This window comes from Gymnoscopelus braueri (assembly GCF_963280865.1).
Source record: "Gymnoscopelus braueri genome assembly, chromosome: 13".
NCBI lineage: Eukaryota > Metazoa > Chordata > Actinopteri > Myctophiformes > Myctophidae > Gymnoscopelus > Gymnoscopelus braueri.
In genome coordinates this window covers 14,773,417-14,792,017 of record NC_137615.1, presented here as the reverse complement: position 1 = coordinate 14,792,017, position 18,601 = coordinate 14,773,417, and the positions used below count along the sequence as shown (strand labels likewise).

Sequence of the window (18,601 nt, the reverse complement as noted above, 5' to 3'; positions counted from 1 at the left end):
AGTGGTGTAAAGTAAGTACCTACTTAAGTACTGTACTTAAGTAATTTTTTTAGGTATGTTTACTTTACTCTTTACTGTAGCATTTCCAATTTTCAGTACTTTAATACTCCACTACAATTATTCGAAAACTTGCTACTTTGTAGATTTTGATTATGATTTAAAAAAAAAAGTTAACTACTTAAGCCATATTTAAACTTTGGCAATTTGAAAATAGCTCAGCTGCGAGCTTGTACATCTGCTATTTTTCGAACATTTTTAAAAATCTTGAAAGCGTGAGAACCTACTGATTTAGAAGGCTTTGGTAGAATCGGCCTGAGGTCTTAATAGGTAACTGGGTTAAGTAAAATATTTGAGTATGTTTTCACTTCACTAGACTAAAAGTAGAGATAGTGAGACAGTTTAGGTAGATACGGTTGCCTTTTCAGCACATATATGTCTGTCTGGCTGGCTGTCTGTCTGACCTGCAGCAGGTAGCAACATGCCTGGTAGTAGAGAGAGTAGAGCACAAACTGTGATCACAGCTGTTGATAAGGCCCAGGACTTTCAAAATGGTGCCTGCCTGACTAACACATGGCGCTACCTTGAAGGCAGGCCATGGTTTTGTCTGCCGGCGTAGGATATTATCTTTTATTTTAAATAAGAAAAAATAATAATAATACAGAATGGATGTGTGGGTGCCATTATTTGGCATTATTTTTTAACATTGAAGGGAGGTTATTTGTATTTGCTGATACCATTCCTTGTTGTCTGTGTTTGGCATGGTGGTAGATAATGGCTTAGAGCCGAAACTTTCCCATAAATAGCCATAGCATCTGGCTGCAACCCCCCTGAAATGGCAAAAAAGAAAGAAAGATACTGAAACTAGTCACTTAGCTCGCATCGCGTTGTGAGATAGGCTATTTTCACTATTTTAGAAGATTTTTTGATTTATTCTTACAATTACATGCTCAAATTCTGAAATGGAATTATACATCGAAATAACATATACGATTTTATTTATTTTTTATTATTATATTGGCCCCGCTGGCAACCCCCACCCACTTTGAAAACCACTGGCTTAGAGGGTGTATAGTGTGTGTCCGTGCATGCATGGTGACTGTCCATGAAAAGGAGCGAATGAAAGGGAGTGCGAGAAAGAACTGCCACCATAGAGTCATTGTTGAAGAGGTAAACAACCCAGCCCTGCATTATAGCTGTCTGTGGGTTCGGCTATGTGGGGTGGTGGGGGTCAACATCATGGTGTGACCCCTGGTCATTCAGCCTGCCACAATGCAAAACACACACACACACACACACACACACACACACACACACACACACACACACACACACACACACACACACACACACACACACACACACACACACACACACACACACACACACACACACACACACACACACACACACACACACACACACACACACACAGTCATGCATCTGGCAGGGGATCAGGCTTCGAGGGTATTGTGGCTGTGTGATGGAGCAGGATGTATGTTGTGGGTATATACGCGTACCGTGCCCTTTTCTGCAGGACGGGTGGGGTTTAGTGTCGGCTTTCGGCTCCTCCCTCCCAAGTCGGGAGAGACTCGAGAGAAAGGCTCAACACTCACACAAACAGGAAGTTTGACAATCTGCCTGACAGGAAGTGACTGCCTGCGTGAACCCGGTGGTTGTGGCTGGCACAATTTCCTTGCAAGACACTTTTGAAAGAAAAAAAACAAAACAAAACAACAACGTGATGAGGGCAACTAGAGAGAGATGCTTTCCTTCCTGACTGCTTTATTATTGCATTGGTTGGCCATTATGAATGGCCCATCACCTGTGTGTGTGTGTGTGTGTGTGTGTGTGTGTGTGTGTGTGTGTGTGTGTGTGTGTGTGTGTGTGTGTGTGTGTGTGTGTGTGTGTGTGTGTGTGTGTGTGTGTGTTTGTGCGTGCGTGCGTGCGTGCGTGCGTGCGTGCGTGCATGTGTGTGCGTGTGAATGTATTTTGGTAGTCTCAGAGGATGTTGATAGTGGGTATAACACAGATAAGCGTGGAGTGCAGCCGTGTCACAGACAGCACAAAGGGCGTGCATTGTGTTGACCGTCACAGCACTTGTACCTTTGAGACAAATACTGTACAAAGCTTCTACATTGGCCTTGGAAAAGATAATACTGAGGAAGTAGAATTAAAGATGAACAACGGAGCCTGTGTGTGTAATGTACTGCACGTGTATATATATATATGTGTGTGTGTGTGTGTGTGTGTGTGTGTGTGTGTGTGTGTGTGTGTGTGTGTGTGTGTGTGTGTGTGTGTGTGTGTGTGTGTGTGTGTGTGTGTGTGTGTGTGTGCGTGCGTGCGTGCGTGCGTGCGTGCGTGCGTGCGTGCGTGCGTGCGTGCGTGCGTGCGTGCGTGCGTGCGTGCGTGCGTGCGTGCGTGTGCGTGTGTGTCACAGTGTGTCACAGTGTGTGTGTGTGTGTGTGTGTGTGTGTGTGTGTGTGTGTGTGTGTGTGTGTGTGTAATCAAATGTACGTGTATATGTGTGTGTATGTGTGTGTGATGCGTACGTGTACTGTAGTACTCCCCTGTCAGGGTGCAGGATGTTTATGCTGCAGAGCTCTGCATGTTTGCTTAACACTGATGCTGTGTCCACTGTGGTTCCCTCCCCTCTGTGTGTCCAGCTCCGGTTCCCATCCCCGTCACATCCTCTTGTCTTTTTACATTCCTAGACAGCGGCCACCATGCCATGCCACGCTGTCTTTGTACTGCTAAAGCAATCTAGACAGCGTTGGCAAAGCAACCGTGTCATTTCTATTTGAATGGCCACCCCATTGTGCCATTAAAACCTCATCATTTAGGGTGAGATATACGACACGCACCCCAATCTATAGCACAAAAAGGCTAAAAGGACCAATTATTCAGCCCCCAGCCACCCCTCATTACCTGTTTCATCCTTTTGTATTCATAATAAATGGAGATGTAGAGAACAGTCACAACACATGGTCCTGTGTGTGTGTGTGTGTGTGTGTGTGTGTGTGTGTGTGTGTGTGTGTGTGTGTGTGTGTGTGTGTGTGTGTGTGTGTGTGTGTGTGTGTGTGTGTGTGTGTGTGTGTGTGTGTGTGTGTGTGTGTGGGTTACGGCACTGAAATATCATTGACCTTTGGTGGTATTCAATGTTATTGATGCCCAATAGAAAGTAATCAAAAATAATTATTTTAGGGTTTCACAATTATGTACTAATCATGAAACTTGGCAATTAATTCAAATGCGCCTTTCATCTTCTCACCAGTATAGGGCTAATAACCGTCCGGAACATTGTCCAAGCCATCTCCCCATCCATCAGGCTCACAGATGAATAATACTATCACTGAAGCCATTACATACCATTTGACCAAAGATATGGTACCGATTAGCACAATGAGTTACAAAGGCATTGAAATATTATAAAGATAAATAAATAATCTACTTACACCAAACATCATCAACAATAATTGTGATTAATAATTGTGATAACAATATTCAGCAATATAATCTGGATTATATGTTTTGTCATCAGCAAGCATGTACTGTATTTTCTATTTGAATAGCTCCCCAGCGTGCCATCAAAACCTTGTGTTTCTTTATTGTGACGTAGGCTACACACCACCCCTAGGCTTGTAGCACATAAAAGGCTTAATAGAGCGTTCTATAAAAAAAAGAGGCTTGATGACAAATTACTTGAATGCGTCAGCCGTCGGTCACTGCAGTTACGGTAAATTAAAAGTTATAAGAACGGTCGGTCACTTGACGCTATCGTTTACCCCCGGCCCGATGACTTCAACTCGCTGACTGTTGGGTCCCATTAGAGTGGAGTCAGTCAGAGAGAGAGGAAGCTGTGTGTTTAGTGAGGACTGCAGAGTTCAAGCTTTGCACAGCAGAGGGCTCCAGGACTGACTCATCTGTAAATCCGTACAGACAGTGAGGAGGAGAGTGTAGTTCTGCCCCTGCAGAGGAACCCCGGGGCATGAGGCCAGGTACACACGCTGTGTATAGACATGTCTGGGACTCACTCAGTCGCTTGGAATGCTGGGAATTCGGCGAGGGTATGTGCTGAGGTGCGAGCCGGGGCCTCAAAGTCAAAACACAATATGTTTTTGAAGAGTTAGGTCTTCATTAACCCTTTGAGACCGGGAACGCATCTGTGTCATCTTTTGATTTCTTTGGCTATTCAAAAAAATTTACAAGCTCATCTGCTATTTTTTTAAAATCTTGAACATTTGGGCAAATCTTTGACTACATTTTATTTATTTATGTGTAAACAATTTTGTTCCAGGGACCCCCAGAAGCAAAGATTTGAGTTACAAATAAAAATACATATTCAAAGATTTGCACACATTTTCACGATTTTTTTAAAAAATAGCAGATCTACGAGCTCATAGTGCGGCACTCGGTGCCGCACTATGAGCTTGTATATCTGCTATTTTTGAATAGCTTAAGTATAAAATAAGTGGTTACACAGATGCGTTCCCGGTTTGAATGGGTTAAGCTGGGATGTTTTGGGGGTTTATATAAAAGACGGTACAGCTGGTTGCACGGCTGCATGTCAGGACTCAGGAGAGAGAAGGACTGACTCACTCAACAATGGCTCATGCGGGAGCTCAGTAGAGCCTCATTGTCCGGTGGGAGATGTCTGGAGCAAAAAAATAAATAATGTGTCATCATACCCTCAAGTTCTATTCATCGTTCAGGAATGTAATCTTTACTCAGCTTTTCTCCATGTGAGCCACAAGCAAATGTATTCAATATTTTACGTTAAAGAGTATACTTAAGTCTCATTTTGAGCTCCAGGCCTTATGATAATACAGCAGCGTCTCCTCCTGTCAATGAACAACGTATGTATGTGTGTGTTTGTGCGAGTGGGTGAGGAGGAGGCAGAGTAGGGAATGGCCACTGGGTGGAGCCTCCATGTTAATGATGGTGACAGCAGCAGAGAGAGAGAGAGAGAGAGGGAGAGAGAGAGGGAGATGAGGAAGGAGAACGAGGGAGGGGGTGGAGGTGGAGGGAGATGAGAAGGGTTCTTTCCAGATGGACTGTGAGCCCAGGACAGGCTGTGTGTTTGAGAGCAGTTCTATACAGTAAAGAGCTAGGTAGCATCTCCCTCTCTCCCTCCCCCCTCTCTCTTGCTCTCCTTCCTCTCTATCTCTCCCTCTCTCTTTCACTTCTGTATGTTTCTCTCTGAGCGTTCTCTTTACTCAGAACTCTCCATGTGGACGTCGGTCTCGCCAGGATTTGTACTTGAAGTGGCTGACAGTCAGAGACGTGGAGCGCTGTATCTTTTAGCCTTGTTATCTCTTCTTCACAAGGAAAACTAAGTGAGTGGAGGAGAGCAGTACAGACCTGATTTACTTGACAGGAATTTCTCTCCCAGGTTTGTTGGCTCTGTCTTCTAATCTGCTGATGGTCTTTTAAACGATTGATTAGAATTGAGTGATTTGTATGCGTTGTCCTCTTGTTCAGCTTTTGGGTATGTTATGCTGCTGCTGCTGTGTCTGTGTGTGTGTGTGTGTGTGTGTGTGTGTGTGTGTGTGTGTGTGTGTGTGTGTGTGTGTGTGTGTGTGTGTGTGTGTGTGTGTGTGTGTGTGTGTGTGTGTGTGTGTGATACTTTGTTCAGTTTTTATTTGAACCCACACACATGTCTGTACTTTTAGTTGCAGTATTATAGTCATAGTGTAACTGGGGACACTGCATCACTATCTATTCTTTATCAATAACTGTATGGATGATCATGATAATATGTGGTACCGTATAGTTGTTGGTATGTTGTTGTTGGGAAAGTCACACAACTGTATTGATGAGGTGCTACTTTTGTATGTTGTTGGTACACAGTCATTCAACACAGTTAAGTCCATCCATTTGCAACTCTGGGAGTGTACAGATGGAACCAAACTGTCCATTTGGTTCCATCTGTACACTCGGCAGTCGCAGAGTTAATTAAAGTCAGAGTAATGGTATAGTTCCATGCTCCAGCTTTCCTTTTACTTGGCATTGGAAGTGAACCTTCCTGCTTGACTTGGGCTGAAGCCATAGCGCTGCGTGGTCAAGTCCAAGGAATGCTGTTCCATTGACTGACACATGAGGTGATTGACTGTCAGTGCAGCAGGGCTGGAGCTGGGTCATGTATTGCTGTCAGTGTGTGTGTGACTGTGTGTGTGTATGTGTGTGTGTGTGCATGCGTGCGTACGTGTGTGTGTGTGTGGGCTGTGTGTGTGTGTGTTTGTCGTTGTATTTATTTGGCTATCCTGGGTCATATGTCTGAGCGATAAAAGCACAGCATTTCATCCAGAGACTTAATCACTTAAACCCCCTATCTACTTTATTTGACTGGGGTCCCCCAGGGCTATATACTTGGTCCTCTCCTATTTTCCCTCTACACCAGGCATTTTTAGCGTTTTTCAGGCCAAGGTCTCCTTAGATTGTTATTCAAAGATTTTTATAGAATTTTTCAACATGTTTTACACACATGCAACGCACACACACACTCGCGCGCGCGTAACAAACAATCACAAAACACCACAGACACTAGTACTCAATACAACATAAAATAGGTAAACATATCGACCAATTTATTGCCAAAAATATTGCACAGAAAACTAAGTCAATATTACAAAATTAACGTCAATAAAGGACCCCTTTGATGAGAAAGGGTCAAAGCAAGGACCCCCACTACATACAGTATAATGTATAAAACTACTGTGTTACATTTTAATCTTTGCGGCCCCCCTGTAGTAAGTCTGAGGACCCCCTGGGGGTCCCGGACCCCCTGTTGAAGACCCATGCTCTTCACCAAAGCTCTTTGCTGAAAATAGCTGATCTACAAGTTGACAACGCATTGCTTGAGCTTGTAGATCTGCTAGTTTTGCTATTATCTGAATGTTTGGCTATTATGACATGCCATCGAATAGGGTCACGATCCTAGGATTCTTCTAGTTAATGCTTAGTGGTCTTCGTTAGTAGATTTATCTTGTCGATTTGCTATTATCTCTATATTCTTTTTCTTTTTCATTAATCGTAATCGAGGCAAACGTTTGAGATAATAATACTATTGATTTGAAGTGGTATCGCACAGCCCCCTAACACTGCCTCTACTGAGATGTGAAGGATGCTTCTTGAAGCCAGCAGCCCCTCAGCGTGGCCCTTGTGAAGGAATGTCCTGAGCCACTGTTTTCCACACACAAAGAGAGAGCTGTGATCGTCCCACTGTCGCCTGTGTTCCCTTGCCATTCACCGTCCCACGCCAGGCCAGGCAGCCCCCCGCCCCCGGTCAAACACAGAGCCTGAACTATCTCCCCCTCCTCTCATCCGCCCCTTCCATCCGCCCTCTCTCCATCTTACTCCTGGCTGGGCCAGGTCAGGTTCGGACTGGTGGTCCACCAGTGAAGGCTCTGTTTTTGTGACACAGTACATTCCTCTGTGTTAACTCAACTCTGAGAGTGCAAAAATGGAAGCAAATGGACCCAAAAGGGTCCATTTGCTTCCATTTTGACACTCTCAGAGGTACACATGGACACTGACAAATTAACTGTGGATACATGGGTGTGTGCGCGTGTGCATGTGTGTGTGTGTGTGTGCGTGTGTGTGTGTGTGTGTGTGTGTGTGTGTGTGTGTGTGTCTAGCGCCGCTCTGGGGGTGCCCGCCGTGACAGTCAAAAGGTCACGGGGTCAGAGGTGAACACAACTGCGCTCTTGGGCTAGTGCCCACATTGCTGAGGAGAGGGTCTTCCTTCACAAGTTCACAACCCTTCGCTCTCTGTTCCTTCTGTTCCGTGTTATAAGCATGAGGGGACGACAGCGTTCATGTGGGGATGGAGGCGGGGGGGGGAGGGGTGTATATCAAATATATAGGCTACTATGTGAAGGAGGGACCCCAGGGATTGACTGTAATAATGAGGTTCAGTCTTAGATCAGAGATAAGAGGAAGAGACAGTAGCTTGATAAATCACCTTTGTTGTCGAAGCAGACAATAGAGAAAGGGGGATCATAAGACTTGGAACGGATTTAGTGGACCGTGTGTGTGTGTGTGTGTGTGTGTGTGTGTGTGTGTGTGTGTGTGTGTGTGTGTGTGTGTGTGTGTGTGTGTGTGTGTCTGTGTGTCTGTGTGTGTGTGTGTGTGTGTGTGTGTGTGTGTGTGTGTGTGCGTGCGCGTGTGCGTGTGAGTACGCTAAGCTTGCATGATTGATTGTGTGTGTCGTGCTGAATGCATTACACCTCATCATGAAGTCCACATCTCATTCTTACAGCATGGCCCCTCATTGGTTTAGGCAAGGGGTCGATAGGCTTCAGCCTACAGGGACCTGCCTGTGTACTTGGGGTTGGGGTTGGGAGGGTCATTTCAGACAGGCTGAAGGAGGTTTTCTATGTTAAAAGGGATGCACCATGCCGATACTGACGTTTCAACGATAACAATTTTGCCGATATTGATGATTGTTTTTTGTGCCAAGGAAAGAAATCATTATAAACAATAACTGATTTAAAGTCTTTCCCATCATCAATACACTTATTTTAATGAGCAGAAATTCAATCATATAGATTTTTTATGAAACAACAGACAACAACAAACATCGGCCACCGGCATAGGTGTGAATGTCTTCTTATTTGCCAACACACCGATGGCGGGTATTGTCCAATACCGCCGTACGGCCGATAAATGGGTGCAACCCTACTATATAATAACCACATGGGTGAAGGAGGCTGTTCATGGGGGGATGTGAGCTGGGACTGTGGTGGGATGGAGGGGGGAGGGGGGAAGGGGGAGGGAGATACTAAGGAGAACCAGTGTTCTTGGTTTTGCGTGTGCGAGATTGTAACAAGGAGATTGCAGAGGAGGGGAGATGGGGGCGGATAAGAGGAGGAGGATGAAGAGGAGGGTAAACCTGCTCCATCACTCCGGGCCGTTCAATCAAAATGTAATCACGTATGTCGTCGTCGTACATGCACATTGCACGCCGACACACCGACACACCGACACACCGACACACACACCGACACACACACCGACACACACACACACACACACACACACACACACACACACACACACACACACACACACACACACGCGCACGGGCACGGGCACAGGCCAATACATTCTGTATCTCTTTGCATTTCCCCTCTGTCAGCAGCTCATCCTGCAGCGTAAACATCTCCATTTATGTGTTTCCATCTGATCAGAGAGAGTAAAACCTCCCGGAGCAGCAGAGCAGACCGCTGGATGCTGCAGACTGCTGTTTGTGACGTTACATTATTTGGCACCACCAGATTTCACATTTCAGATTGATTGAAGGGATAGATAGCCCTTTGAGATCTCATTTTCGAGGGGGTCACCATAAAAACATAAACGACAGACATATATATACATACATACAATATACCAGTGGTGTAAAGTAACTAAGTACATGTACTCAGGGTACTGTGTAGTACTCAGAGTACAATTTTGAGGTATTTTTTACTTTACTGGAGTATTTCCAATTTTCAGGACTTTTGCTTATACTCCACTACATCTCATGAGGCAAATATTGTACTTTGACTCCACTACAATTCTTTGAAAACTTTAGTTACTAGTTACTTTGTAGATTTTGATTATTATTACAAAACCACTTCAGCCCTATATACATTTCGGCCATTTGAAAATAGCCGATCTACAAGCTCACAATGCGTTGTGATGCGACACATTTGTGAGCTTGTAGATCGGCTATTTTCTGCATAACGAGTACTACTTTTGGTACTTTAAGTACATTTTGATACCAATACTTTCTTACTTTTAATCAAGTACATTTTTAATTCCGGACTTTTACTTGTAACAGTAATTCTACATTGCAGTATTGATACTTTTACTTAAGTAAAACATTTGAGTACTTTTCCCACCACTGCCTAGTGACCCTTTGGTCCCTATCAGGATGACATGGATAAAGGGAGAATAGGGCTGTGTGTGTGTGTGTGTGTGTGTGTGTGTGTGTGTGTGTGTGTGTGTGTGTGTGTGTGTGTGTGTGTGTGTGTGTGTGTGTGTGTGTGTGTGTGTGTGTGTGTGTGTGGAGATGTACCTGGATGTCATGCAAACCATGCTGTTTGACCCACATCACTGTGGGCCTCGATCCCGAGGTGCATGTGTGTGTGTGTGTGTGTGTGTGTGTGTGTGTGTGTGTGTGTGTGTGTGTGTGTGTGTGCGTGCGCACGGTACTCCTGGGTAGCTGTGGCATGGTCAGGTGGCACAGCAGGTGCTTTATTTTGGTCAGTCACTTTTATCTTCCTTCTGCTGTGAAGCCTTCTGAACTGGGTCACTTCTAGAGAGAGAGAGAGAGGCATAGAGAGAGAGAGAAAGGAGGGGCGCGTGGGGGTTCAGAGAGCCACTCTAGCCATTTCTAATTTCCTGATTTCTCAAGGACAGTCCTCCAGTGATCTGGGTGGAAATGAGACGTCTGCTCCCTCTGCCATGAGGAGAGGAGGAGGAGGAGGAGGACCACAATCAGGGCTCCGTGTAAGTGGGCTCCGCCGGCGTCGTGGGAGACAACGGGAGGTATAATTGGCGTCTCCCTTGATGCCACCTCCTCCCGGGCCCTCGCCGCGGCGCTGACCCAGGCCCTGGCTATAGAAACTACCATCGGCCAACGCAGGAAATCTGCACGGCACCCGCTCATATCGGGCTGCTAACCGTGATACTGATAAGCCTGAGTTATACTTGGTTGTGTAGGCGGGTGTCGTGTCGCACAACGAAAATAGCCACAACTAAGTAGAAATCAGGCTGTACCGTAACGATAAGGGCACACACACATACACACACACACACACACGCACACACACACACACACGCACGCACACGGGCACACACACACACACACACACACACACACACACACACACACACACACACACACGCACACGCACACGCACACGCACACACACACACACACTCACACACGCTTGTCTCTCACTGTGATGTAGGCCTTGTGCAGGGCAGGCTGTAGTCTTTGTACTGAGCTTGAGTCGTACTCATAACATGAGATAAGATAAACCTTGTATTGATACCCAGAGGGAAATTCTAGTGTCATAACAAAGCAACAGCAGTGAGAATGAAACACGGGAGAGGTACAGGTAACGCTAAGAGTAAGAATACAAAAGAATTATGAAGATAAAATAAAATGCTGAGCTGCTGGCCCCAAGATATCTGCACTGGATCTCAGAATGAGAGAACAGTCTATCAGTAAATATAAATGTACAGTGAATATACATGTGGGAAATGGGAAGGCCGGGCTAAGATGCCACATCTTCATGAGAAACTGTGAGTAAAATCCCCTCTGCTCTGTCTGGCACTGTACGTCACTCAGAGTAACCACAGATTCATCACAAACACAACATTATTCTTCACTTCAGCAAAAAGTGAGCAAAAGTCCCTCTGTTTTAGTTCTGAGAACAGTGTCTCATAGCAGAGTGTGGCGTTGTGTGTCTCTGTGTGTGTCTGTCTGATTGAATAGTACATACCTGTGCAGTCAGTGTCAGTGTAGAGACTAGGGCCTCCTATGTGTTGCTGGGAAGTGGGAAAGAATTCCTTTAAACTTACTGAGATTTAGATTTGGTTTGACAGCCTTCACTAGAAACGAGGGGTGGGTCTGAGCAGCACAAAGCTCTGCTTTCACTGTGCCAGACGAACCCAGATATAGTAAAAATGCACTCTTCCCTTTTGCATTCTCTCTTATTATCATTATTACCTACATTCCCTGGCATAATGTGGAAATACGGGTGGCCCTGCCTTCTCTTAAGGGCTTCACACACCGGGAGCGTGGCAAATAAACAATACGAACGAACGTCAGCAAATATTTCCCATCAAACTGTTCATATAGTTGATGCCTCATTCATACAGGTTGATGCTTTTATTCGTGGTGAAAAATGTACCTCATTCTGAATAAAAACGGCATAGCTTTATCACTGCATAATATTTACCACCATTTCAAATAGCTATATTTTGGGGCAAATTATTCGCACGAAAACAACGCTGTCGCTGTGAGTAAGGGACCTTTAGGCCCGCACGGTTTGGATTGATCGCTCGTCTTCCTGTGAGGATCCCACAGAAACCGCGCACAGAGCCATGTAGGCTATTTGGTGTGAAAATACACAGCATGGTTTCGTTTGTTCTAGTTAGATAGTGTTTCTGTTTTATTTTTGAGAATTCCGATGAAACAAAAGTTCGCTCGAGTTCGCCGAGCGCCGCTGACACGGCGCCAATCACAGCAGGAGGAGGCACAGCCTGAAGTGCTGCGTTGGCGTGTGGGTGTTGCGTGCGTGCACTGTACGCATGTATGTATGTATGTGTGCGTGCATGTGTTCAAGTCCATGTGCATGTGTGCCTGACTGTAGGCCGGGGGAATGTGCGTGTGTACATGTGATTCCCCTAAGGGTCAGCAATACAAGGCCCTGAGGAGAGAGAGAGCGAGAGCGAGAGAGAGAGAAAGCGAGAGAGAGATGAGTTGGTGGGTGGTCGGTGTTTCGCGTTCAGCTCACATAAGTGTCACTTAACACTGGCTCTGCCCAATTCGATTGCTGCGGGGTCTCTCATCTCATAACTCATTCCTATAGAAATCTTATAGAGGCCAGACATATAATGTGTAATATGGCTTATGAATATGGACGTGGCAACAAAAAAATACCACATTTCCATATTCCATTCGTTCCCTGTTTTACCACCCCCCACCAGCAACGACATCAGAAAAACATCACTGAATCAGTTTTAATACCACAGCCTCTCGCTGTCTGCTGTCTCTTTCTCTCCGTCTCTCTTTCTCTCCCCCCCCCGTCTCTTTCTCTCTGTCTTTCTCCCTCTCTCTCACTCTCTATTTTGCTGTTGACAGCCTTTACATTAGCTGTCAGGATGCCGATGCTCGTTGCTGAATGACAGCCAAGTGAGCGCACACCCAGACAGAAGAAAAACAAAGTCCCCCTCTCAGCAATTAGTTAAGTGGCCCGGGTATAGGGTTCCCCCACCACCTCCTATTTTCCGCTGCGTTCTGGGAAATGACACTCTTTCGGTACCCCGACACACCCCCGCCCCCCCCCACTCACTCACGCACACACTGACGTAGTCTCTGTTCCTGATTGTTTTGGGTGGAGCCGTGAATCAGACGTGGATGGGTGTGCCTCAATTAGTCAATGTCTGATCAGCAGAATTCCTGCAATGGAGATGGTGGAGGGGGCATACTGTATGTCTCCATACCAGTGGAGTGTTACTAAGTAGTAAGTTACTAAGTACATTTACTCGTAAGTACTGGACTTAAGTAACATTTTGAGGAATTCTTGCTTTACTGGAGTATTTCTATTTTTCAGTACTTTTACTTCTATATTGTACTTTTACTCCACTACAATTATTTGAAAACTTTAGTTACTAGTTACTTTATTGTGATTATTATTACAAAACATGCATTAACCGCTTCAGCTCAATATACATTTCGGCCATTTGAAAATAGCCGAGATCTACAAGCTCACAATGCGTCGCATCGCATTGTGGGCTTGTAGATGCGGTCAAATTAGCAACAGCATACGTCAGAAGCATCTTCCATAAAACCCAATGGTCTCGGATATATCATAAAAGTAAAGGTTAGTCATTGCTTTGCCTCAACCTGCAATTTCTTTAAACTGGTTGGCTGTATGTATGTAGAACAGCAAAACACAGGTTTAGAATGATGAAACCTAAACATCATAATTCTACATAATTGTGTTCATTGTTTAGGAAACACAGCGGTAGTGTGCATGGGGAAGTCCTGTCATGCTGTTTCACAAATCACAGACTGGGACGTAAATTATCAGTCGTGAGATTCGCTTTTGCTTTAACCCATTAAAGGGACAGTTCACCCCCAAAATGACTTTTTTCGATTACTCACCCCATGGAGCCTTGAATTCATGGAGTTTTTTTTTTTTGTCGCATTCCTAAGCCAATAATTTTATAACCTGCAGAGTCGCCGGTAGGAGACTCAAAGAGTCTCCATTGAGTCTCCTGGTCTCCTGAGACACCGGTGGTCATCAAATTATTGTCTCTGGAATGCGACAAAAACTAAAAAATATCCATGAATTTAAGGCTTCTTAGGGTGAATAATCAATAGAAAATACGTTTTTTCCCCCGGTGAACTATCCCTTTAAAACCGGGAAAGCATCTGTGTCATTTTAGATTTTAGCGTTGGCTATTCCAAACAATGAGCAATTTTTGAACATTTTTTAAAAGTGTTTGAAAAATATTTAATCATTTTGAATTACGAAAAAGTTTGAGAACCACTGCTTTAGAAGGCATTCGTAGAATCGCCCTCAGATCTTAATGCGTTAATCCTCTTTGTTCCTGGATCTCTCCCTGCGCTCCTGCCTGTCTCTTCTTCTGTAGTTCTCTGTCTCAGTGAGGAATGCTGTGGGTAGTGTCGTCGTTCTGCACTGTACGGTGTGGTGTGGTGTGGTGTGGCTTGGTGTGGCTTGTTCCAAGCATCCGCTATAGCTTCAGCCCCATGATGACTTCATGTCTCCAGAATAAGGAATGGACATCCTGCTTTTAGACTTGCGCTTCCCCCCCCCCCCCCCCCCCCTCGGTCACTCTTTGTTTGTGCTGTTAAACACGCGCCGGGGCCCCATTCTGGGTTTACTCAGCGTGACATTAACTTGTCCAATCGATGGGAGACGGGGCCCATTAAACGCACGAAGGCCCACGGATTTCGTGGGACTGTCAGCATGCAGCGCTGGGCTCTGCAGCACAACATGTGTGTGTTTTTGAGTGTGTGTTGTGTGTACCCAAGTGCCACGTCGTCTTCCGACCTCGACAGAAACAAACGCTCTCCGGGGACCTGTCTGGTTAAATAAAAAGGTCAGCCTAGACTAGAGACGACTATTTATTTCGCTTTCTTGTCTGCGTTCCCTGTGGTTCAACCTATTATTATCAGCATCTCCCTTCACAGGTGAGGGTGGGTGAGCACATGCATGGCTCTAAATCATTGGTTCTCAAAGTGGGGTCCGGGGACCCCCAGGGGTCCTTGAGGGAGTTCCAGGGGGTCCCTAGCTAAATGATGGATAGTTAGGAACTAATTGAATATGGGTCTGTAACTCTGACAAATGGAAAATGGAAAGTGTACAAATGGAACCATAAATTAACGTAGATTTTACAATATAAATTGGGGTCCACGAGATAGAAATGCCATTAAATGGGGGTCCGTAGCCTAATGCGTGTCAAACTGGGGGTCCTTGAAATTAAAATGGTTGAGAATCACTGCTAGAGCCTAAAAATCTGCTCTTATGGGGGTCCCTGGCATATCTTTTCAAATGGGGGTCCGCAGGCTAATAAGTGTCAATTTGAGGGTCCTCGACATGAAAAAGTTTGAGAACCACTGCTCTGTTGCAAGTGGGCCCCCCAAAATCTCCCCAATGTGTGAAAGGTCAACCTGTAATGGACTGCGGTGCTCTCATCCCAGCAGCTGACCGAGAAAGAAAAAAAAAAAGACTACAACATGGCTTTGTTGTGGAGCGTTTCTGCAGTCCCCCTTGAGGGCCCACTGGAAGCCTCTCGTTTTGGACCTTAGCTGTCCATTGTCCATTATCTCCCGCGGTAAAATATTGGCACGCATAATAATGAATGTTATGTGTTCTGCCCGGGGACATTAGCTTAGGCAATATAGGCATGCCTTTCACTAGCCTATTTAAATGAAGCATTTTATAGTTTATGCGTGACGACTTTTGCTCGTTGTTTTTTTGAAGAATATGCGCGTTCAATTATGCATTGAAAGACCGCACACGCCACGGCACGCGCGTTTAAGCTTTCATATTTGCATGTCCCCTCCTCCGCTTTGAGGTAAGATGAGAAGAGTACTCAGTAATTATGAAGCTGCGTGCGTGGTCGTTTCTGTACATGCGTGCATGACATGTGCATATTTGCGTCTCAAAATTCAGCAAAAGCTAACAATTTTATTGGATGGCTGAGCTCATGCTTATGTTATTGATTGCTGTGCTACGCTTACATTTGTTTTTGCTTATTTGTGTGCCTTGTCCATTGACCCAGCCTTTAGTGCAGGTATAGGCCATGTCCAATCAGAGTTTAGATGTCCTCACGTCATTCTGCTCCTGAACACTTCTTTATACATCTTACTTAGTCGTAAGATGGTGTCCTGCGCTGAAAATAGCCGATCTACAAGCTGTGAGCTTGTACATCGGCTATTCTCTACATAATACTCATAGTCAGTCAGTAGATACACAGAGGGAAGGGTAGTGGTCTTGGTGTGTTTTTCGTGGCCGTGTTCGTGGTCTCACAGGGTGGGGCTTCAGTGGAATGAGTAACATGATTCCCTGCGTTGATGTAGGTCAAGCCTCAGCTGCCCTCTGCCCCGCCGCCATCGCCGCCCGTGTAGCCATTGGCTTGTTAACCCTTCAGTGACTTCCATAAAGTCAGCCCTTATAGCCCGCAACCTCCTGACCTACGAACCCTACAGCGTGGGTTATAATGAGAGAGGGAGGGAGAGGCCACCACACTGCCTCTGGGAGGGGGGGGGGGACTAAATAGCTCGATCTTCAGCTATGTCAACAAGGAAGGACGTATACACTGACCGGGGTTTGATAGATTGCATCAGAATGAGAATCAGTTTTATTGTCACATCACAGGTTTACCCTTACCGGCATAAAGTTAAATCAATCAATCAAAAGGGGGACGGAGAGAGGGAGAGCAATGGAAAAACAGAGAAGAAAATCAAGATCAAAGATCAAAGATATGTGCGTTAAGATAAGTTGTAAATAGTAAAGCAGGTGTGAGCGTAAACAGGAGAGTTGGTATCGGCAGCATCTCCTGCTGCCTCTTTGACCCATCCGATGCTGTTGCTCCCGATGACTCACGCTACTGCCTATCCGTGTCACTTTGTGTTAGAGGAAGTGCTGGGCATGTAGCGCTTGTTTGCCTGGCTTTGCGTTACCCCATTACACACACGGCGGCGGCTCATCAATCAGGACACTTTGCTCCCCCCGGAGTCCTTTGCACAACGCTAATAATGACAGCCCTTTGCTTTAGGAGAGACAGGAAGACTGACAGGCTGCTTTTTAGACCTGTCACGTTAATGCTGCTCTGGCTCTGACGCTGCGTGTCGCGTCGCTTCTCTGGGCCGATCTTTATTTTGTTTAGTTCCACAGGCAGTGCGTCAAAAGTGATTCTTTCTCAAAGCAGCTGTACCCTGCTGTTGCAAACAGTGTCCCTTCAACGACCCTAAAGAGTGATTTATACTCTGTTGTGCACTGGTGTCACGTACTGAAAAATGGCCGATCTACAAGCTCACAACATGCTGCAGTGCGACGTGTTGTTGTTGTGAGCTTGTAGATGGCTATTTTCGGTGTGCGGCACAGGCGGTGCAAGTATATATGATGCATAAGTTGGACTTGTATACATGACAGACTGAAGGAAACCATTTCTAAAGCGTCTGCTCTTTGACATCATCATCATGTCCTCTCTGCAGAATGGGACACCCTTATCATATGACCCTTATATTATGGGCCGTGCAAAGACTGGTGGATCGTAGAAGGCGTAGAGAATTGGCTCTGGAACGCGGTAAACTTGGAAGTTTAGTGTTTCTCCGTTACGGATGTTCTCCATGTTGTTTGTAAACAGAGGGCGGGCTGGCTGGCTGGCTGCCTGGTTGACCTCACAGTATCCTCTCATCTTTTCATGTGAGGCATTCCTCTCCTCTCCTCTCCTCTCCTCTCCTCTCCTCTCCTCTCCTCTCCTCTCCTCTCCTCTCCTCTCCTCTCCTCTCCTCCGTAAAACACACACTTTAACACATTCTCTTTTGTTATTTATCTTTCCATTGCTGAGATCCACAGCCCTTGCCTCAGGTGTTCATTCACCCTATGGTATCAGGGGAATTATTGCAGCATATATTGTTCTCTGTGTGCGTACTAAGATACCGTGCCTTCCTCCTTGGGGAATAGAGATAGCATCAGTGCGAGCGGTGAAGGTGAATTATATTTTCGGGTGCCGATCTGACCTGACGTTTCATCCCCTCTCTCTCTCTCTCTCTCTCTCTCTCTCTCTCTCTCTCTCTCCCCAGTGCCTGACGACCTCACCCCAGAGGAACAGCAGGAGCTGGAGAACATACGCCGGCGCAAACAGGAGCTACTGGAAGACATCCAGGTAAGGCTGTGACTGTGCAAAAATGTTAGTTTGACCCATTCAAACAGGGAACGCATCTGTGTAACCACTTTATCCATATTTCATACTTTGGCTATTCAAAAATATCAGATATACAAGCTCAGCTTGCTATTTCTGCTATTCTGCTATTTTAGAAAAATCTATAATAAATAATCTGAATATATATCTTTTTTTATTTGAATATATATATTTTTAAGGGACATTTTTTACTCAAATCTTTGCTTCTGGGGGTCCCTCGAACAATATAGTTTGAGATGGGTCCGCGACCAAATACATAACATTTTGGGGGCCCTTGACATGAGAAAAGTTTGAGAACCACTGATATTATAGCAACGTACGTTTAAAAAAAAACTGTTGTAGAATCCCCAGAAGCAAAGATTTGAGTTAAAAATTTTCGCTTTAAAAAACTTCTACAGATCTACAAGCTCATCTACAAGCTCATAGC

The 18,601-nt window shown here is 45.3% G+C and overlaps 1 protein-coding gene across 4 annotated transcripts in view; it reads left to right on the top strand.

The window, feature by feature from the left end:
- cyth1a (cytohesin 1a) overlaps nt 1–18,601 on the top strand; it is a 69,316-nt gene that overhangs the window by 30,035 nt on the left and 20,680 nt on the right. For all 4 annotated transcript variants that reach the window (XM_080447871.1, XM_080447869.1, XM_080447870.1 and 1 more), the window contains exon 2: nt 18,056–18,138. In XM_080447871.1, the coding sequence (XP_080303997.1) occupies nt 18,056–18,138 (83 nt within the window). The remainder of the gene's footprint in view (nt 1–18,055; nt 18,139–18,601) is intronic.